Below are 22545 nucleotides of genomic sequence, written 5' to 3' on the forward strand. Positions count from 1 at the left end.
CCTGTAATCCCAGCACTTTGGGAAGCCAAGGCGGGCGGATCACCTGAGGTCGGGAGTTCGAGACTAGCCTGACCAACATGGAGAAACCCTGTCTCTACTAAAAATACAAAATTAGCCGGGCGTGGTGGTGGATGCCTATAATCCCAGCCACTCGGGAGGCTGAGGCAGGAGAATCACTTGAACCCAGGAGGTGGAGGTTGCGGTGAGCCGAGATTGTGCCACTGCACTCCAGCAAGGGCAACAAGAGCGAAACTCCATCTCAAAAAAACAAAAGAAGAAAACTATGGCCTTATATGATTCTGGTCCCTTTTCCCTTAAAGAGAAGAGCCGTAGGAAAGAATAAAAGCCATAATCTGCACTATAAATTCCAAACCATGAGTCTCATCACACTGACTCAACAGATCAGGCACAGATTCTCCTGCTTTTTTATTTTATTTTTTGAGACAGTGTCTCACTTTGTCGCCCAGGCTGGAGTGCAGTGGTGCAATCATGGCTCACAGCAGCCCTGACCTCCTGGCTCAAGCAGTCCTCCCACCTCAGTCTCCTGAGCAGCTAGAACTATAGGCACGTGCCACCATGCCTGGCTGATTAAAACTGTTTTTTTGTTTTTGTTTTGTTTTTTTTGTAGACATGGGGTCTTTGTGTTGCCTAGGCTGGTTTCAAACTCCTGAGCTCAAGCGATCCTCCTATCTTGGCCTCCCAAGGTGTTGGGATTACAGGTGTGAGCCACTGTGCCTGGCCTTCTCCTGCTTTCTGAGCATCTTAATGTGTCCAGTTTATTCAGCATACCTACAGTTGAATTTCTGCCAGAGTTGAAAAGAGTAATTGCCTTGATGTTCCTGCAGCAAACTTATTAGTCCTAATCTACTGAAGTTATGTTTAAAAAAAGTTTTCTTTTAATTAAAAAAGTAAAGTGAGTCAAGAAATCAGCCTTTCCCATACTCTTCAACATCTCTTCAGTTGAATTTGTCTAAAGGAAAATCAACTTCCCAGTGAGTGTCAACATCTTTAAGAAAATAATTTTTCCTTTCATCTACCTATGCTAAAACTATCTTTTCTCCCGAAGCTTGGACTATTAAAACTAGAAGAAATTAGCTGGGCGTGGTGACAGGTGCCTATAATCCCAGCTACTTGGGAGGCTCAGATAGGAGAATCGCTTGAACCTGGGAGGGGGAGGTTGCAGTGAGCCAAAATCATGCCACTGCACTCTAGCCTGGGAGACAGAGACTCTGTCTAAAAAAAAGAACTAGAAGAGATGTTAGATGTGAGAAACTTGAGGTTCCAAAAGAAAAACTTGACCTTCCTCCTTCCTTCCTTCCTTCCTTCTTTCCTTCCCTCCCTCCCTCTCTCCCTCTTCCCTTTCTTTTCTTTTTCTTTTCTTTTCTTCTCTTTTCTTTGTTTCTTTTCTTTTCCTTCCCTTTCTTTCCTCCCTTTCTTTCTTTTCCTTTTCCTTCTTTCTTTCCTTTTCTTCTTTTCTTTCTTTTTCCTTTCATTCCTTCCCTCCCTTCCTTCCTTTCTTTTTCTTTTCTTTCCTTTATCACTCTCTTCTTTCCTTTTTTTCCTTCCTTTCTTTCTTTCCTTTCTTTCCTTCCTTTCTTTCTTGTCTCATTGTGCTGCCCAGGCTGGAGTGTAGTGGTGCAATTATGGCCCACTGCAGCTCGCCCTCTTGGGCTCAAATGACCCTCCCATCTTAGCCTCCTGAGTAGTTGGGACTACAGGTGCACACCACCATGCCTGACTAATTTTCTTTTTTTTTTTTTTTTTGTAGAGACAGAGTCTCACAATGTTGCCCAGCTGGTCTCAAACTTTGGGCTCCAGTGATCTGCCTGCCTCAGCCACCCACGGTGCTGGGATTACAGGCGTGAGCCACCATGCCTGACGAGAATCCTTACTGTTAACCACTTTTCTATATGCTATGTGCCTCTCAATGATGGAATGTCCACTAGACAGTTGAATATACAGGTCTGGCACCACAAAAAGAGAACTAGATTGTGGATATGGATTTTGGGAGTTATCAGCACAACAGTGGTTGTAGAAGCCATGGGTGTCACCCAGAGAAAGTTCATAATACAAAAAGGCAGATGGATGCCATAAAGACTGCCATTTCTCAATATTGTTTCCTGACAGATACTGCTAATAGATCAGTGGCTGGCCTCAGTAAAGTAGATGGAGGAAGGTCTAGTGGGATAGGAAGAAAAACCTGGAAAGAATGGTGCCCTTGAAGCCCCAAAGGGGAGTGATTTATGAAGGGGAGAGAGCTCAATAGTATCAGATTGTTGCTTTTTCCATTACTTGCTTTGAGAGCTAAGTAGAAAAGTGTTATATTTGGCAGTCAGTGTTCATTAATGATCTCAGTAAGATATCCATAGGGCAGTGGAGGGCAGCAAGCAGTGATTATATTGAGCCATAATCCAAGGTTGTGGTTTTCAAGGCAGGTGTAATCCATTGAGGCAAGAAAGTGATTGAAGGACTTTAGGATCTAATTTGAAATGGGAAGGACATAAGTGAAAAGGTGGAAGATAACTTGCAGGGAAGGAACCAAACCAGGGGGCAGCTTTTCCTTTTGCTTGTAGACAGCTATGTTGGGACATCACAGCCAGCACTCAGAGCTCTGGGATCTGCCCACTGCCACGGACACTGCTGCTGATTAGCACACTCAGGGCCACCCTACAGCAAGGCTGCCCAAAAGGATGGAGCCTTAAAAGGATGGGATCTTTGGCTGTACACTTAAAAAACCTGGGGGGAGTATCTGCAAGGTGAAATTTCTTTAGATCAGGGTTTCTCAATTTCAGGACTGTTGACATTTTGGGGCCGGATAATTTTTTTTTTTTGAGACGGAGTCTCGCTCTGTCAGTGCAGTGGCGCAATCTTGGCTCACTGCAAGCTCCGCCTCCCGGGTTCACACCATTCTCCTGCCTCAGCCTCCCAAGTAGCTAGGACTACAGGCGCCTGCCACCACGCCCGGCTAATGTTTTGTATTTTTAGTAGAGATGGGGTTTCACTGTGTTAGCCAGGATGGTCTCGATCTCCTGACCTCGTGGTCCACCTGCCTCAGCCTCCCAAAGTGCTGGGATTACAGGTATGAGCCACCACGCCTGGCCTGGGGATGCATAATTCTTTGTGTTTGGGGCTGAAGGCTAGACCAGAGTGCATCATTGGATGTGTAGCAGCATCCTTGGCCTCTACCCTCTAAATGCTAGTAGCACCCCCAGCCCTACAGTTGTGACAATCAAAAACGTTTCTGGCTGGGTGCAGTGGCTCATACCTGTAATCCCAGCACTCTGGGAGACCGAGGCTGGCGGATCACCTGAGGTCAGGAGTTCGAGACCAGCCTGGCCAACATAGCAAAACCCTGTCTCTACTAAAAGCACTAGCCAGGCGTGGTGGCAGGTACCTATAATCCCAGCTACTTGGGAGGCTGAGGCAGGAGAATTGCTTGAACCTGGGAGGTGGAGGTTGCCGTGAGCTGAGATCACACCACTGCACCCCAGCCTGGACATTGCCAGATGTCTCCCAGTGAACAAAATCACTTGAATTGAGAACCATGGCTCTGGATTCTGCTGGTTTTCTTCTTCTAGTTCTCTGTTATGGATTTCTTTTTTTGTTTTTTGTTTTTTCCATATCTTTTGTTGTTGTTGTTGTTTATAGTTTTTTTTCATATCTCTTTTTTTTTTTCTCTGTTGTAGATTTCTTTTACCTTCATTAGTTCCTCCAGGCATTGCAGCTCTGTTGATTTGGAGAGTTCAGGTTATTTCAGCGTTGTACCATTTTTACAAATTTTTTTTTTTTCAGTGTGGAAATAAACCATCAATAGAGGTGCAACAAAGTGGTATATTTTTCTATAATGCCCAATTTAATGCCTAGAACATTAAATGTTTAGTGGTTATACACTCTTGTATCATGTATCTTCTTTAATTACAGCTATTTGTGTCTAACTTGGACTCTGAGGACTAGGACTCTTTTTTTTTTTAAGAGACAGGGTCTTGCTCTGTTGCCCAGGCTGGAGTGCAGGGGCACCTTTTTAGCTCACTATAGCCTTGGGCTCCTGGGCCTAAGCAGTCCTCCTGCCTCAGCCTCCAAAGTAGCCGGGAGGCACGTGCCACCACACCCAACTAATTTTTAAATTTTTGGTAGAGATGGAGTCTCACTATGTTGGCCGGGCTGGTCTTGAACTCCTGGTCTCAAGTGATCCTCCTACTCAGCCTTCTAAAGTGCTGGGATTATAGGTGTGAGCCACCATGCCCGTCCATGGGACTTTCTTAATCTTCTTTTCATAACTAACATGTTGCAGTATACCTAACACATAGTAGACGCTTAGTAAATGTTTGTAGAGATAAGTCAATTATGTTAGATAATTGATGAAGTGGATTAAACCTGGAATTTTTCAGAATATTTCGGTCATCAGGCCTTACAAAGAAGCCAGTTGTCCCTTAGTATTGTCAAAATATGGTTTGTGCAGAGAAAAGCATTTCATTCCAAATCATTTCCATGCACACAGATCACAAGTATCCTTTGGGAGAAGGGGAAATGGAGCAGAGTGGCATGCTGTCTTTGAAAGATAACACAGATCCTTTTGGCTCTTCCCAGCATTCAGGCTGATTGTAGGTAGAGTGATGCTGAAACTGTAATTGAAGCTGAAAAATAGGGGAAGTGTAAGAGATTCAGCTACAAATCTCACATGTGAATGTTTTCTAGGCTGGTAATAAAATAATAAGCCTGATTGTGGCATTTAGAGCATGGATGTGACCTAAACCTCTGGACCAAATGTGATACTTACAAAATTGATTAATTTCTAAGTTTGTTTAGATATTTATGCCTGGTACAAATGTGAAAAATGTTGTGTTTTTGCTTCTTAACTGTGCAGTATGATTTTATTTGATAAATAAAGGATACCCATAAAAACACATAATTAATAACTGTACAGCTCAATACAATAACAAAAAGTTAAAATATCTGTGTAACCACAACTCAACTGAATTTCAATTCAAGAAACGGAATATCACAAGAAATAGAACATTACCAGCTCTTAATAATTTTGAAAATTTTATTTCATTGCTGCTATTCGCTAGTTTCTTATTGTGCCTAAAAGCTATCATCCAAGTCTTTTTTTTTTTTTTTAATTGTGATATAACATTGACCATTAACCATTTCGGTGGCCATTTTAGCCATTTCAGTATTTCAGTGGCATTAAGTACAATAGCATTGTTCTGCAACCATTACTACCTTCCATCTCAATAGGTTTTTATCTTCTTAAAATGAAACTCTGTACCAGTTAAACAATAAATCCCTATTTTCCCCTCTCCCCAGCTCCTCGTAACTAATATTCTACTTTGTGTCTCTATGAATTTGACTACTCTAGGTACTTCATATACATGAGATCGTACAGTGTTTGTCCTTTTGTGATTGGCTTATTTAACTTAGCATAGTATGTTCAAGGTTATCCATGTTGTAGGATGTATGATAATTTCATGCCTTTCTTTTTTTCTTTTTTTTTTTTTTTTTTGAGACAGAGCCTTGCTCTCTTGCCCAGGCTGGAGTGCAGTGGTGCGATCTCGGCTCACTGCAACCTCTGCCTCCTAGGTTCAAGCAATTCTTCTGTCTCAGCCTCCTGAGTAGCTGGGATTACAGGTGCCTGCTACCACGCCTGGCTAATTTTTATATTTTTAGTAGAGATAGGGTTTCACCATATTGGTCAGGCTGGTCTCGAACTCCTGACCTCAGGTGATCCATCCACCTCAGTCTCCCAAAGTGCTGGGATTATAGGCACGACCCACTGCCCGGCCAACTTCCTGCCTTTCTTAAGGCTGAATAATACTCATTTGTATGCATAGACCACATTTTGTTTGTCTATTTATCTGTGGATGGATACTTGGATTACTTCATCTTTTGGCTATTGTGAATAATGCTGCTGTGAACATGGATGTGTAAATATCTGTTTAACACCCTGCTTTCAATTCTTTTGGGTATGTACCTGAAGTGGAATTGCTAAGTTGTATGTTAATTCTGTTTTATTTTTTGAGGAACTGCCATATTGTTTTTCTTCCAGTTTTTGTTGTTGTTGTTGTTTTTAAGTTCTAGAGATCGGGTCTCGTTATGTTGCCTAGGTTGATTTTGAACTCCTGGGTCTGCCTCAGTCTTCCAAAATGTTGGGATTACAGGCCTGAGCCACCTTGCCCTTCCCGAAACTGCCATATTGTTTTCCGTAATAGCTGCACCATCTTACATGCCCCTCAGCAATGCACAAGGGTTCCAGTTTCTCTACATCCTTGCCAACATTTGCTATTATCTGTTTCTTTTTTCTTTTTCTAATAGCCATTATAATGAGTGTGAAGTACATCCATGTCTTTTTTGAGACAGAGTCTTGCTCCGTCGCCCAGGCTAGAGTGCAGTGGCACCATCTCAGCTCACTGCAACTTCTGCCGTCCGGGTTCAAGCGATTCTCCTGCCTCAGCCCCTGAGTAGCTGAGATTACAGGCGCGTGCCACCACGCCTGGCTGATTTTTGTATTTTTAGTAGAGACGGGGTTTCACCATGTTGGTCAGGCTGGTCTTGAACTCCTGATCTCATGATCTGCCTGCCTCGGCCTCCCAGAGTGCTGGAATTACAGATGTGAGCCACTGCGCGCGGCTTTTTTAAAATAAACTTTTTGTCATGGAAATTTCCCAACATATAAAGAAAGAAGGGCAAATAATGAAATGAACTACCCGTATATCCATCACCTAGAGTCGATAATTATGAACACTTGGCCAATCTTGTTTCACTTAGAGTTTGTCTCTCCTTTCCCTATTGTTGCAATGCAGGTCACAGTCATATACTTTCATTTATTGTACTTTAATATACTGTGGTACAGGTTGAGTATCCATTATGCAAAATGCTTGGGACCAGAAGTGTTTTGGTTTCCTAGTTTTTTCTGATTTTGGAATATTTGCATTATATTTACCAATTGAGCATCCCAAATCTGAAAATCTAAAATCCAAAATACTCCAGTGAGCATTTCCTCCGAGTTGTGTGTTTGGTGCTCAGAAGTTTTCAGTTTTAGATTTAGTTAACGACTATAAAACATACCCATAAAACCATATTATATGTAAATCAGATGTCTAGTCTGTATCACCCACATCTTTATGACCCATTTCTTTTAATCTGAATGTGTAAGAGGCAAAGAGTTAACAGACTACCCAAAGATGACAATTTATATTAGTAACCAAGATTTAGTACTTTTATGAGTTACAGTTTTTGTTAACTATGAGTAAGAGCTCTGCTTTCTTTAAACCATTAATACTCTTTTCTTCTTCCTGATATTTGGTGGCATTTGTATTATCTATCATAAGCAGTACAATAGGCCACTTCCTTTAGTAAATAAGGTGAGCTAGCTCTGGGTTACCTTCTGTTTGAATTATATTTATGTGTCCGTTTGTTTAAGCTCACCATTTTAAGGGCCTCTAGAAGATACACCTAAAGGCAGATTACAGGAAGAAAGTTTATCTAGCCTTCTAGGGTTTCTGATAGAAGGTGCTGGTAGAGATATTTACATTTTGTCCTTGTTGGAGGTGTGGGTAATTGTACATTTGCAGCTATGCATTTGACACTGATCAACATTAATCTCAGTGTAAAAATATAGAATCCTTTTTACTGTAACATACTTAACAGGATTTAGAAATCCTCTACTAGCCAAATCAAGTTGTTGCTATGTGAGCTCTTTAAAATGGGATCATTTGGAATTCTAAGCTACAGCAGAGCCAACCAAGGGCTGTGAGAAAAAGAGAGAGAGAGAGGAATAAACAGTTATTATTAACTCTTTTCCTCCCTTTAGTTTTCTTTTCTTTCTTTCTTTTTTTTTTTTGAGACAAAGTCTGGCTCTATTGCCCAGGCTGGAGTGCAGTGGTATGATCTCGGCTCGCTGCAACCTCCGCCTTCCAGGCACAAGGATCCTCCCACCTCAGCCTCCCCAGTGGCGGAACTACAGGTGTGTGTCACCACACCTGGCTAATTTTTGCATTTTTTATAGAGCCGCAGTTTAGCCATGTCGCCCAGGCTGGTCTTGAACTCATGAGCTCAAGTGATCCACCCACCTCAGCCTCCCAAAGTGCTAGGATTACAGGTGTGAGTCTCCGCACCTGGCCTCTTTCGTTTTTTTTTTTTTTTTTTTTTTTTTGAGACGGAGTCGCGTCTCGCTCTGTTGCCCAGGCTGGAACGCAATGGCGTGATCTTGGCTCACTGCAACCTCTGCCTCCTGGGTTCAAGCGATTCTCCTGCCTCAGCCTCCTGAGTATAGCTAGGATTATAGGCACACGCCACGACACCCAGCTAATTTTTTGTGTATTTTTAGTAGAGATGGGGTTTCATCATGTTGGTCAGGCTGGTCTCGAACTCCTGACATCGTGATCCGCCTGCCTTGGGCTTTCAAAGTGCTGGGATTACCGGCATGAACCACCGCGTCCGGCCTCCCCTTTAGTTTTCTTAATGTGCATAGAAGACACCAGTGTATAATAACCATATGACCTTGTATAACATTAGAAGGAAGTCTTGTTCAAGATACACAGAAAAGAATACTCTATGATTTATGATTCCATTAATTTTCAGGTATGAGAATGTGAGTCTGCTGTCAGGCACAAATTAAATGAGTTAAAAAGGCAGAGTTGATGCTTTCCTTATGGCTCTTATTTACATTATTTTTTATTTATATGCTGTTTTACTATTTACCGATTTTATTTCATTGAAGATAGCTTATATCCTTGCTTGGTAAATGACCTCAGTCACTAAGAGCATAGAGCCTTCTGAGTATTAAACAGTAACACTAAAATTATTTCCCTTTCTCCTTTAGTTATTGTGATAGTAGTAGTGATAATGATAGCAATTAGGTAATAGTGACCCTCAATGTGGCCCTTAAAATGTGCCAGGCAAAAACTAAGTGCTTTTTAGTAGTAACTCATTTAATCCCCACAACAACCCTATGAGGTAGATATTATTATTTTCATTTTACTGATGAGGGATTGAGGCCCAGAGAGGTTAGTAACTGACTTCTCCAACTACGAATAACTAGTAAGTGGTAGAGCTAGGAAATGAGCTGAGGCAGCCTGGCGCCAGGGTCTTTCCTCCTAACCATTACACTGTACTGTACTTATTTGACACCCATGTAAGTAAAGGGAAACGTGAGATAAAAATGCTTTTAACATCTTTGTGGGCTCTACGGAACTTATTATTTGTTCATTCAGTGCTCCCTGTAGAATCAGTGATTACAGAGAACATTTAATCTCAAAGTATTCATCCCTATTTTCAAACTGGTATTTTCAGATCTGTTCTTGGAGACCTTGCATTTAGAAAAAGTACACTTGAACTTTTTAGTCGAATTGGCAGATCAAGAGCTCACAGACAGGATATTGCCTTTGAGTATTTAGATTGTCCTTGCTGACCCCTGAAGCAGTAATTTTGATAGATCACAATGTTTCCACTAGAGTACAGCAGTATTAGGGGTTCTGACTTCAAAGTGTGTATGTGTATGTTTTATATGTATTTTTGTAGACTCCTTCTCCACAAATGGAACCAATCTTACACAAATTCTGAAAACCTTTTAGAGCTATTTAAATCCAAGAAATACCTAAGCATTTTGAAGTAGAACTATGAGCAGTGAATGCAAATGTTACCTTTCTGGAGTCTTGTGATAAGTAAAATAAATAAAACAACCCGCCCAATTTTCAGTGCTTTAAAGTTCTGGCCATGCAGAATTCGTTTTTACTAATTCTGGGCATGTATTTACATATCCTTCTTACCTTTAAGTCTGAGCTAATAGCTACTATTTGATAAGAAAACCAATGCTGTATTTTCTTCTTTCTTTGTTTTGGGTTTCGTGGATCTGGCTGTGCTGTTTGTTAGAATACATCTACCCTGGTGCTTTGGGTCAGTGAAGTGTTTGGCAGGAGGGAGAAGTAGATCAAAATTTCTATTCATTAAGTATGCATTTTTTATGGAGGTGGTTGACTTTCTCATGTTAATTTTCTTTCCCCTAGGTCTATGAAGGCCTAGACATCATCACCAACAAGGTTTCTGCCCAAGAGCAGAGAATCTGCCGGCACCACATGATCAGCTTTGTGGATCCTCTTGTGACCAATTACACAGTGGTGGACTTCAGAAATAGAGCAACTGCTCTGATATCCTTAGGAAAGGCAGCAGCTGGGTTTGGTGGGTGAAAGCAGCCCAAGCCAAGAGAGAAGTTTTCTTTCTAGTGGCAATTTCTTCTCAGAAGGGGCACCCAAGGCCTAAATACTGATAGATGCCATCCCCATCAGACTATGGACTGAAAGATACAGTGTCTTTGTCACTCAAATTCTTGTCCTTAGACTGTGGCATCATCATTCTCTGGGAACTTGTTAGAAATGCTGATTCTTGGGCCCCACTCCAGACCTACTGAATTAGAATCTGCATTATAACGGGAGTCCCCAGTGATTCATATACACATTAAAATTTGAGAAGCACTGTTTTAGTGATAAGAACACCAATTTAAGAATTAGAAAATTTGTGTTACAGTCCTAGAACTGCCTTTTTTACCATGTGAATTTTACTGGGTAAAGCATTTCCTTAACCCCACTGAGCTTCGGTTTTCTATCCTTTAAATGGAGATACGAAGTTAATCTATAAATATAATGGAATTATAGTTAGAATTTCAAAGGGATTGTTAGATGGGAGAGGACTGGAAAATATAGTTCTGGGTAAAACCAAGAAATTTTTGCAAAAAGAATAATATAAGGGGGATTGCCCTTATGTCTTAACATGCAGACTGCCTTTAGTATCTGGATTGCTATATATTAAAAGATTGAAAAGTCATAATAATTATAATAGCATGGAACTTATTTAGTACTAGATATATTTGTGGCACAGAATAGAAAACCCAGATATAGATTCAAATGGAGGTACGTGAATTTTTTTTTTTTTTTTTCTCCTAGAGACAGTCTCACTCTGTTGCCTAGGTTGGAGTGCAGTGGCACCGTCATGGCTCATTGCCACCTTGACCTCCTGGGCTCAGGTGATCCTCCCACCTCAGCCTCCTAAATATCTGGGACTACAGGTGCTTACCACCACACCCAGCTGATTATTTCCATTTTATTATTATTATTATTTTTTGAGACGGAGTCTTGCTCTGTCACCCAGGCTAGAGTGCAATAGCGCGATCTTGGCTCACTGCAATCTCCGCCTCCCAGGTTTAAGTGATTCCCCTGCCTCATCCTCCTGAGTAGCTGGGACTACAGGCACATGCCACCACACCTGGCTAATTTTTTGTATCTTTGGTAGAGACGGGGTTTCACCATGTTGGCCAGGCTGGTCTCGAACTCCTGACCTCGTGATCCACCTGCCTCGGCCTTCCAAAGTGCTGGGATAACAGGCGTGAGCCACCATGCCCGGCTATTTTATTTTTTGTAGAGATGGATTTTGCTATGTTGACAAGCTGGTCTTGAACCCCTGGGCTCAAGTGGTCCTACTGCCTCGGCCTCCCAAAGTGCTGGAATTACAAGTGTGAGCCACCACGCCTGGCCCCAATCAGCCTTCTTGATTCGACAGGTGAAGGTACTAGATACTGAGGCCCAAAGAGTAGAAGGGTGTTTGCTCAATATCACAGTCATTTCATGGCTTGCACAAATAAGTTAAACCTTTTCCCGTGAAGTATGTCCTATCCCATCTTCTTTCCGCTTTCCACTGTCTCCTCTTCTGGAATCTTAACATTTTTCCCTTCCCCTTTTCATTTCTTTGCTCACTTTCCCTTTGTTAATCATACTACAGGTTGAACATCTGAAAATCTAAAATCCAAAATACTCCAAAATCTGAAACTTTTGGAGTGCTGAGATGATGCTCAAAGGAAATGTTCATTGGAGCATTTCAGTTTTCAGATTTTCAGGTTTGGGATGCTCAACCAGTAAGTATAATGCAACTAATTCAAAATCTGAAACATTTCCTTGGTCCCAAGTATTTTGGATAAGGGATATTTAACTTGTGTATAATTGACATTTTATCTTACTGTGGAAATTGTATGCTCCCTATACTTAATTTAAAGGGGGAAATAGAGAATTTGTTTTCTCTTTTTAAAGCAAACAGTGTTTTTTCTTTATGATCCTTGATTGGTAACATCTTTCTTCCCACCCTGCCTTAGCCGCTTAAGGGTTAGTGGGATTCTAGTAGAAAAGAGGTGGTCTGTCTCTATGCCTGCAGATTGGCTGGCAAGGAGAAATGTGTAAATGATTATTTACCTGGATATTGAAAGTCTTTTAAAAAAAGTTATTTTCGGCCAGGCACGATGGCTTTCGCCTGTAACCTCAGCACTTTGGGATGCTGCAGTGGATGGATTGCTTGAGCTCAGGAGTTCAAGATCAGCCTGGGCAAGTAACATCGTGAAACCTTACCTCTACAAAAAATACAAAAATTAGCCAGATGTGGTGGCATGTGCTTGTAGTCCCAGCTACTTGGTGGCGGGAGCTGAGGTGGGAGGATGACTCGAGCCCTGGGAGGTCAGGGCTGCAGTGAACTGTTTTCGCGCCACTACACTCCAGTCTTGGTGACAGAGTGAGACCCTGTCTCAAAAAAAAAATTATTCTCAGGAGCAAAGGCCTTCTTAAAGCAGATAATTATCTCTTCAACGGAGATTCTAAAGAGAAAAATTTAAAGTAGCAGAGATGAAAAAACAATAGTGGCTATAGTAAATTGAGTGCTTACTATTTTTTAGGCATTGTGATAGGGGATTTCTATGAATTGTCACATTTAAGGCTCATGGGGATTTTTACAGGTGAGAAAACTGAAACTCAGACAGGCTGAGTAATTGTCCAAGAGCTGAACCTGGAAATTGAAGTCTATTTATCTTCAGAACCTGTGCATCTCACTTAATTTGGTGAAGCCTCAAGTGGCAAAATGTGATAGTCTCTCCATGATGGTAGAGACTGACTAAGTCTAAGAACCTTAGAGAAACCAGCTTGTGTTTTGCCTTAGAAGGCAAAGTCATGCAATGGATGTCACCTTGATGGCCTCCTGAGCAGCTGACACTTGGTTCTGTGAGAGTCCTTGGGCTTGTGCTTATTGAACTGATTTGGAATACTAATAAAACTTTGACTTTTAGCAGCAAGACCTAGAAAGTTCTAGAACTGGAAGGAATTACCACTATGCATTTGTCTCTGGTTTCTGCAAGTCCCTCCAGAACTGATTGGACATGATTCTGGAAATTTGTTGGAAACACTGAGGGCTGGTATCAACGCATTTTGGTTCCCACCCTTTCTCCTCTGCTCTGCAGATAAATGAATGTGGTTTCTTGCTAATGGTGTCCTTCCAAAGTGAGTCAGGATTCTCTTGATATCATGATATCTTTCTTAATGTTCACATTGAAGATATATTTGCCCGAGACAAAATTCCTATTGTTGTGGGAGGAACCAATTATTACATTGAATCTCTGCTCTGGAAAGTTCTTGTCAATACCAAGGTAAGTTTAGTTCACTCGTAACTCACTGAGGAAATGGATTGCTCTTTCTTGCTGGCTAATTTCAGTGGGAGAAAGGTTGACTCTTGCCTATTTCTTATACCCAGCAACTATAATTTTCCTACTTAATATTCTCAAGCAAATGCCACCTCCATGTGTGAAGTGTGTTCCTCCAGGCTGGTCTATGGGAAGGGGCTCTGTGGGAAAAATGTTGCTGTGTGGACTAATTAGCATCTCCATATAAATTAACAGTTCATTAGGCCGGGCGTGGTGGCTCACACCTGTAATCCCAGCACTTTGGGAGGCCAAGGTGGGTGGCTCACCTGAGATCAGGAGTTCGAGACCAGCCTGGCCAACATGGTGAAACCCCATCTCTACTAAACCCCGTCTCTACTAAAAATACAAAAATTAGCCAGGCGTGGTGGCGCGCACCTGTAATCCCAGCTACTAGGGAGGCTGAGGTGGGAGGATCACTTGAGGCTTGAGGCGGAGGTTGCAGTGAGCTGAGATCGCGCCACTGTACTCCAGCCCGGGCAACAGAGCGAGACCCTGTCTCAAAAAAAAAAAAACAGAGAGATGCGATTCAAGAAAAAAATATGTATAATTCTTTAGAAAAATTACATTTAAAAAAAACCAGTACATTAGCCATTAGCCTGATTCAGTATTTCCTGGCTGGCAGCACAGTATGTATATTAGGGAGATGTCCAACACTGACCTTATTTACGTAGGTGCTACTATGTAGGGTAAGACTGTGTAAACTCTAATTCACTGGCAATCCTGGTCTCCTTGTTCACCCTTGCTGAGAAGACTAGACTCCTGGATATGCTAAAATAGACATATTAGCCCTGGTACCTGTTTGAACTTCTGACAGGGAAGCAAATAGCCAGGTGTTTCCCTGTGCTGTAAGTCTTCTGTCTTTTTTGTTTGCTGTGGCCTCATAGCACTTACCACAGCATATTGGAATTTTCTGTTTATGATCTCTCACTATATGGCAAGATCTTCTGATTATTCTGTATTCCTGACAGTTAGCAAAGTGCCTGGCACATACACTGTCTCAGTGTTGGTTGAATTAAATTTACTTCTAAACCATCATTTAATAGCCCCAGGAGATGGGCACTGAGAAAGTGATTGACCGAAAAGTGGAGCTTGAAAAGGAGGATGGTCTTGTACTTCACAAACGCCTAAGCCAGGTGGACCCAGAAATGGCCGCCAAGCTGCATCCACATGACAAACGCAAAGTGGCCAGGTAAGAAAGCCTGGCCCGCTGACCCCAAATTCCTTTACAACTAGCGAGCAGTCAGTTCTTCAGTTTGCCCAGATGATGAGAGAGATTTGGTAATAGCAGTTAGTGGAGATTGATGTGTTGTTCTAGCTCAGCAGGTTGGGAGGCCCTGAGTTATTGCTTCAGTTCAACTCCCTCAATAAATAATTGCAGCCTACTTTGTTACATTTTAAATGCATAGTACAATATCGTTTTCCCCTAGGGCCTATATAATGTTGCTTCATTTTCTATTTGATCTTTGCTTGTATAACAGTTTTCATATACATTTTTTCTGGCATGCAGTTTGTTTACATTGTGATTTGGGTTTCATAACTGATTATGCAATGCCGTGTTCTGCCCCAGCAGCTTTCCCAGTGGGAGGTGGATTTTATTAACTGTCTCACAGATCAGCTCACCTTTGCACATGGAAACTATCTGGTAGGGAAGAGAGGTAGTGAATGAACTCACAAGGTCATGTTTTTTTAGGTTGTTTTGGAATTGCAGCCTCATGTTAGGTTTATTTTTCTGCAGTATTAGGAGTGATACCACTTCCGGCATAGTAGAACATCTAATGAAGGACCTGTTCTATTGATGGTTATACAGATTAAATATTAAAGTAACATCTCATATTCGTAGGGGTTGTGAAGTATTCCACTCAAATGAATTTGATATTTTTCCTCCTAATTTTACCCCCCTCAGTGAAACTTAATGTTAGAATATAGGATTTAAAACATTCATTATTATTATTACTTTTTTTTTTTTTTTTTTAAGAGATAGAGTCTTACTTTGTTGCCCAGGCTGGAGTACAGTGGCACAATCATGGCTCACTGCAGCCTTGACCTCCTGGGCTCAGATGTCCTCCTGCCTCGGCCTCCTGAGTAGCTGGGACTACGGGTGTGCACTACTATACCTGGCTAGTTTTTTAAATTTTTAATTTTTTGTAGAGATGTTTTGCTGTGTTGCCCAGGCTGGTTCCAAACTCCTAGGCTCAAGCGATCCTCCTGCCTCAGCCTACCGAAGTGCTGGGATTATAGTCATGAGCCACAGTACTCAGCCAAGAAAAGGATTTCTTCAGGTAGGGTTGTCCTTTGCACGGCAGGGGGGTGGGGCACAAATTGTAATATCTAAGTTTTTTCACCCCCTTAAAGGCAATGTATAATCTCATTAAGAATGCATGTTTTAGATTAATGAAGTTTATAGTTTCCAGTATCCAAACATTTTAAACACTTTAATAGAAAACATTCAATTTTTTTTAAACCTAGGAACATTATGATAAACATTCATTTTTATATTGTTTTATTACATGATTCTAGAGCTTGGTGTTTATTATTCTCTCCTTTTACTAATCAGTTCTTTCTTATCACTTCTCATTTTGCTGCGTCTAAACGAGTAATGAGTTTGAGAATTTTTTCTTAGTAAGAGTCAATAGGTTCTAAGCAAGAGCTCTAGAGTCTCATTTAGAGAATGAGGACTTTCTTTTTTTTTAATCTTTCTTTTGGCTTGAGGCTGTGTTTTAACTCCAGATAAGTGAGATATCTATTACTACATTTTTTCTCATAGATCTTCTTTGAGAAACCAGTGATACTGAAAGACAAGGGGGTCTACACTCTTGCGTTAGGGTTTCAGGAAGTAGAATTGGGTCAGGAAGAGAAAGATCACTTTCAGGCTGATAAGTTGCAATCACCCAGAGTGGTAGAGTGTAGATTTGGGAGTTAAATTACCTAGTGCTGCATAACATAATAGATACGGACAGAAGTGGATGGTGGCTTAAGAATAAGTATGTGAGTTCTTTTCTCAGTGATCTTTGTGCCAGTAGAGCACTGGATTAGCCAGGAGCATTCTTCATTAATTTGACATATTTAAAAAGAAAGCTGATGAGCTGGATGTACAACATGCTTTTGTACTGTGGGAAAGGCACGCCAGCCAGACCAGACTTGTTGGCTTGTTACAAAGTGTCCCAAACAAGCTCTTTTACTGTTTATCTGAAAGTGAGTGAGTACCATTCTGTTTGTGTAGAAGAAACCTGTTGTTTCTGAACCTATTTAACTGATTTCAGAATAATTTATATATCTTTAGAAAAATAATATTATTTCTTACTTTACCTAAAGTTTTCTTTAGTACCCTTTTCTGAGTAGCTGTAGGACTGGAGTAACCCTAGACCTTCATGTCTTTTGGAACTTAATGCAGTGAAAATGAGAATAAGCCTTTCTGCATGCCCCCTTTTTGAAGAGACAGGGTCTATTGCTGCTTAGGTTGGTCTTGAACTCCTGAGCTCAAGCAGTCCTCCCAGTTTGGCCTCCTGAGTAGCTGGGACTACACATGTGCACACTGTCGTGACTGGCTTTCAAGAAAGAGGCTTTCTGTAATAAACAGCCTTTCTCCTTGTTTTACTTGAGAATGAATATTTTCTATTGGTTTTTATGGGTGTGCCCCCTCCCTCCCCTTTTAAATTACTTAGGAGCTTGCAAGTTTTTGAAGAAACAGGAATCTCTCATAGTGAATTTCTCCATCGTCAACATACGGAAGAAGGTGGTGGTCCCCTTGGAGGTCCTCTGAAGTTCTCTAACCCTTGCATCCTTTGGCTTCATGCTGACCAGGCAGGTAACAGCCCTTTGATGCCCTAGAGTCCATCTGTGATGGAACTTGGAGTAATAAGTTACTGTATAGAAAATGCTGAGAACCATGGGTGGCTCATAATAAACACTAAACAAGTATTAGCTATTAATTTTATTATCATTATCATTATTTGTTGACTTAGGCACAGTGCCATTCCCCTAGATATCTGTTTGGAAAGGGAGAAAGGATAGCCCTGGCATTAGGAGAAGACATCACAGGTAGAGTGGGATGGGATGGACGGAATGGGAAAGAGACTGCCATCCAGCGAAGGTCCAAAGGAGAAAAAGAAGGCAGTCTCTTGTGGAAGGTTGGCTGGAGGCTAGAATGTTCTAGAAGCAGTATGCCTTGTAATTAGCTTGCTAGCCTGATGGTATTTTGTTGCTAAAGTATAATTATGTCCGTGATAGTAGCAACTTATTCATCCAGCAAACATTCAGTAAGCATTCAATGAAGTGCTGGGTATTCTGTGTGGTACTTCGGTTTCAGAGTTGAAGAGACAGTGCCTTTTCTTAAGGAATTCCCAGTCTAGTGGGACAACAGACAAGGAGATAGATACTATCTGTCTGTCTATTATTTATGTGATAAATGCTGGGCTAGATATATTTTCAGAGTGCTGTAGGGCCACAGAGAAGGGATGACGAATATTATCTTGGGGGGAATCAGAGACCAGTTTGCAAAGGTAGCCTATGATAGGCCTGGAAAGATGACATCATTATGTGGACAAACAGTAGAGTGTAGCACTGAAGAGCACAGGCTCTTGAGGCAGACTGTCTAATAGCAAATTCCTGCTCCACTAGCTTCTAGTTATGTGAATTGTTAAGACAAATTAGTTTACCTTTCTGTGTCCCAATTCTCCTGTAAAATAGAGATAATAGTAATAACACATATTTCCTAGCTTCATCAAGGATTAGATGAATTAATACATATATAGTGCTCAGAATGTGCCTGACACATGACGGGTCCTCAATAAATGCAAACTTTCTAGGAAGGTTACTGTTGCTGTAGGCCAATAAATCACAATGGTAGAGATGTAGAAGAACATAATTAAAATGGTGACAATCTGTTGTTAAATTAATCTGCCATAAATTGATAAAAAAGGTAATTTTTCAATAATGAAATTTTATAAACAAAAACTTTTACTCTACAGTCAGCATAAAATAATGGTATCTGATTCATAGTAAAGCTGTTTGTCACATCTGAACAATTACGACCTCTCACTCTTTGCTCCTTTGCTTGGCTCAGTAGTTTAGAATGTATCTAGGATGTCTTTTTTTTTTTTTGAGACAGAGTCTCGCCCTGTTGCCCAAGCTGGAATGCAGTGGTGCGATCTCGGCTCACTGCAACCTCCGCCTCCCGGGTTCAAGCGATTCTCCTGCCCCAGCCTCCCAAGTAGCTGGGATTACAGGCGCGCGCCACTACGCCCAGCTAATTTTTGTACTTTTAGTAGAAACAGATTTCACTGTGTTGGTCAGGCTGGTCTCGAACTCTTGACCTCATGATCCACCCGCCTCGGCCTCCCAAAGTGCTGGGATTACAGGCGTGAGCCACCTTGCCCAGCCGTATCTAGGATGTCTTTGGATTAAAGTTCCATGTTCTTATCCAAGGTGTCATCTAGGGGTTCTTAAACATAAAGTAACACTAAGTTACAGTATAATGACATATTAAATTAAAAATAAGAAAGGTAAACCAGGGGATCCTCAGCCACCTCTAAAACACATTCCATATGAGAATAAAATATTTGTCCTTCACAGTTGCTGTAATTGTATGCTTTCTCTATATAATGAGGAGGCATGTGCTTCATTCTGACTATGCTTCCTTTTTATTTGGAGTTGCAAAGTCTTAAATGTGAGTAAAGTATGAATTATTATAATAATCTTTGGAATCTGAATTCTTTCTTCCGTTTGGACAAATTCTCTTGTGACCACCTGTTCACTCGTCGTGTAAGTATATAGTAGGTACCTACAACTTGCTTGCTGGTTGATGGGCTAATTTGATTCAAGTTCTAGATGAGCGCTTGGATAAGAGGGTGGATGACATGCTTGCTGCTGGGCTCTTGGAGGAACTAAGAGATTTTCACAGACGCTATAATCAGAAGAATGTTTCGGAAAATAGGTGAGGATTTGGCTGTTATTCTGACCTACTGTCCATATTTTGCAGACAATCAAAAGACCATAACGCTAATACTGGCTTTGGGTCTACTTGTTTATCAGCCTTCTTTGCAGATGCAGTTTTTTAATCTTTCAGACAGTCCCAGGAGTTAACTTTTCAAGAAAGTAACCTGGTGGGTAGGGGAGGGGAAAATTTCAGAGAATCAGTAACTGCTCAGGATCTCAATTTCCTTATCTGACAGATGAAATGGCTCAACTAGGTCCATCTCCAAAGCCCCTGCTAGCTTTTAGGAGCAATGGCTTATCTGCTGATACCCTCCTGTTCCCAGCCAGGACTATCAACATGGTATCTTCCAATCAATTGGCTTCAAGGAATTTCACGAGTACCTGATCACTGAGGGAAAATGCACACTGGAGACTAGTAACCAGCTTCTAAAGAAAGGTGTGAATTCTTCCATCTAATCTAGTCTTGGACATCTTTGGGTGGCAGGGTACTCTGCTGGTATGGTCTGAGAAAGAGCCAAGGCTTAAAAGCGTCCCAAATAGCCTTCAGCTCAGAACTGAGATTTTTGTCCACCAAGTCTGACATTGCACTGCCGTGGCTGACTTTTTCCTGCTGGGCTGGGAGGGCCTGCCTCTCTGCAGGGTAAGGAGTGCTTACCTAGATGTTCTTAAATCTACTGTATCTTTCAGGTATTGAGGCTCTGAAGCAAGTAACTAAGAGATATGCCCGGAAACAAAACCGATGGGTTAAAAACCGTTTTTTGAGCAGTAAGTCTCATGTTTTTCTTTATCCTATGGGTCTGTTTTCAATAGAATATAGATGTCCTCAGCTCACCCAGAAAATGAATTTTAGATTCTGGGCCTGTTCTAAGATTTTGGATCTGACCTAAGGGAAGTTCTATAACATAAATGATTATCCAGGGATATTTTCTTGGGATGTCTCAGAAAAAAAAAAAATTGTTTGCATTGAGGAGTCTGCCTTCTGCCTTGAACAGATGGATACTGGCTGCAAACAGCTAAGAACAACAGCAGCATCTTTTTTGGACAGTTGGTGTTCAGGGCTGATTTTTAGCTTCAGTTTTGTACCTGAAGAGCAGTGAGATTTCTGTAGGGAAGATTTCCTAATTACAGTGTTTTTGGGGGGCCAGATGAGTTGTATAAAAAGACACCTTCACCATTTCTCCCAGCGTCTCCACATGGTGCTTCAGATTGCTTCAAATGAAACTTTAGTTGAACAGCATTTTTGAGGGAAAAGAAAGGAAATTCTCATTGATTTGGCCCTGTACTGTGTCTTTGGCACTAAATTTGGTGTTATACATATATTATTGAGTCTTCAAGGTAGGTGTTATTCTTTTATTTTTACAGATAAGAAAATGAAGGCCTAGTGAAGTTAAATAACTTGCCAAAAATCACCCAGCTAGTCGGCAGTAGATAACTGAATGCAGGCCTGACACAGAGTCCACACTCCTTTATACTACTCTTACTTCCTTTAGCTGTAACTTTAGCAAGACAGCATTAGTATTGGACCATGGGTAAAAACTATGTGGTTATGAGCTAAAGGAGATTAATTTAAGCATAAGTGAAACTTCAGTTTTATCTTGTGGACATGTTTTAAATATGCTTCTGAATCATCTTGTGTTTACCTTTTGCTGGTAGACTTCTGCTCTCGATTACAGACAGGGCCAGCTGAAGCCTCTGCCCCACTCGGTGCCTCTGAAAATACATACCTTGATCCCTGCTGTTGACCACTAAACTGCTAACATTCTTTCTCCCAGCTCCCACTCTCTGCCTGAGCTCTCCAGTGGAGTTCTGGTGTGAAGAGGCTCGTTGTGCTTTCCTCTACTTATCCTGTTTTCTCTGCATGTCCTGGTAGATAGAAGTCTTAGTGTCATCTGAAGTTGAAGCTCAGTGCTGTACTACAAATTTCTAATGCAGCTTCTCTTATCCCCATGTCTGACAATAAGCCTTTAACAGAAGACTTTTTGGTAATAATTTAGAACTTCTTCCTGTAGTAAAACCACAATAATTCCTCCATCTCTGTGGTAGGAGGAGTTGATGGCACAGTGTGTCATATGCCTGTTCCTCATTCGTGTGTATGCCGGCATCGTCCTGGTGCTGGAGTGAAAGGCACAGCTGCCCTGTAAATCAGGAGCTGTGCGTGATTGGCCAGGGCTGGTCTGCTGGGATATGGTTCTGGCAGGAAGCCAGGGGGACTTCCCCACCCCAGCATGGCCTTGGACCCAAGCCAGAAATAGCAGCTGGGAGCCGAGAACTTGTTGAAAGGTGCTTAGACAGGGCACAGAAGCCCAACAAAGGGCTTAGAGGAGAAAGGAAAATGTAGAGTGGCCTGGAAACAGGTGCAGAGCTTAGCCAAGGCCAGGTGTGCTGTGGATGCTACCTGCACCCTCCTAGTCTCACCTTTCCTGTGGTAGCAGGTGCAGCCCAGTCCAGTTTATGAAGAATCTTATTTGGGGTTGGCACAATCAAAAGGCCAGCACCTGCCAGTCGTTGGCATCCCAAGGCCTTTGATGTTTTTGCCCATGGGCGATGCTCCTTTGCCTTTAGGCAACTGACTTAACCTAGTTGTGGAAGGCAGTTTAGTGTGTATATAGGCAGGGAAGCTAACCACAGAGACTAAACTCTTGCAACATGGTTGGCTCAGGTGGGTGAAATACCTGTAGCTGCACTCTTTGCTACCTTCAGTCTCATCTTCATTCAAAAGTGTCTACCAGGGAGTGTTTCTTGAATACTCTCCAGATCAGGTTTTTAAAAGAAGTTGCTCAATTACATCAATTCTAAGACTTCTTTCTGGTTCGCAGATTCTGCGGCTTATTGGCTGATATGATTCTGTTCCCAGCCCATGCTTTCAGAGCATTTCATGAGTCCCAGGCCGCTGAGGGAATATATGCAAACCCGAGACTAGTATCTGCTCCTAAAGAAAGCTGTGAATTCTCTTGCCACAGATCGCCATCATTGTAAGATGATATGGAACTTAGAATAGGCACTTACTTAAAGCTGTTAGTTTATTTCTTCTTACGATGTGCTGTCTTCGTGTTGTAGCTCACACAATGGTCACTTGAGCTGTTAACTCTATTCTGGTTTTCTGGCTG

At 41.6% G+C, this 22545-nt stretch overlaps 1 protein-coding gene across 1 annotated transcript in view; it reads left to right on the forward strand.

The window, feature by feature from the left end:
• Window positions 1–22545, forward strand: part of TRIT1 (tRNA isopentenyltransferase 1) — a 43211-nt gene that overhangs the window by 16820 nt on the left and 3846 nt on the right. Inside the window, exons 2-8 of the mRNA XM_003815413.6 lie at window positions 10005–10145; window positions 13352–13450; window positions 14548–14693; window positions 17167–17309; window positions 19325–19436; window positions 19762–19874; window positions 20126–20203. Coding sequence (XP_003815461.1) covers window positions 10005–10145; window positions 13352–13450; window positions 14548–14693; window positions 17167–17309; window positions 19325–19436; window positions 19762–19874; window positions 20126–20203 — 832 coding nt within the window. The remainder of the gene's footprint in view (window positions 1–10004; window positions 10146–13351; window positions 13451–14547; window positions 14694–17166; window positions 17310–19324; window positions 19437–19761; window positions 19875–20125; window positions 20204–22545) is intronic.

The sequence above is a fragment of the Pan paniscus genome, chromosome 1, assembly GCF_029289425.2.
Source record: "Pan paniscus chromosome 1, NHGRI_mPanPan1-v2.0_pri, whole genome shotgun sequence".
Lineage (NCBI taxonomy): Eukaryota > Metazoa > Chordata > Mammalia > Primates > Hominidae > Pan > Pan paniscus.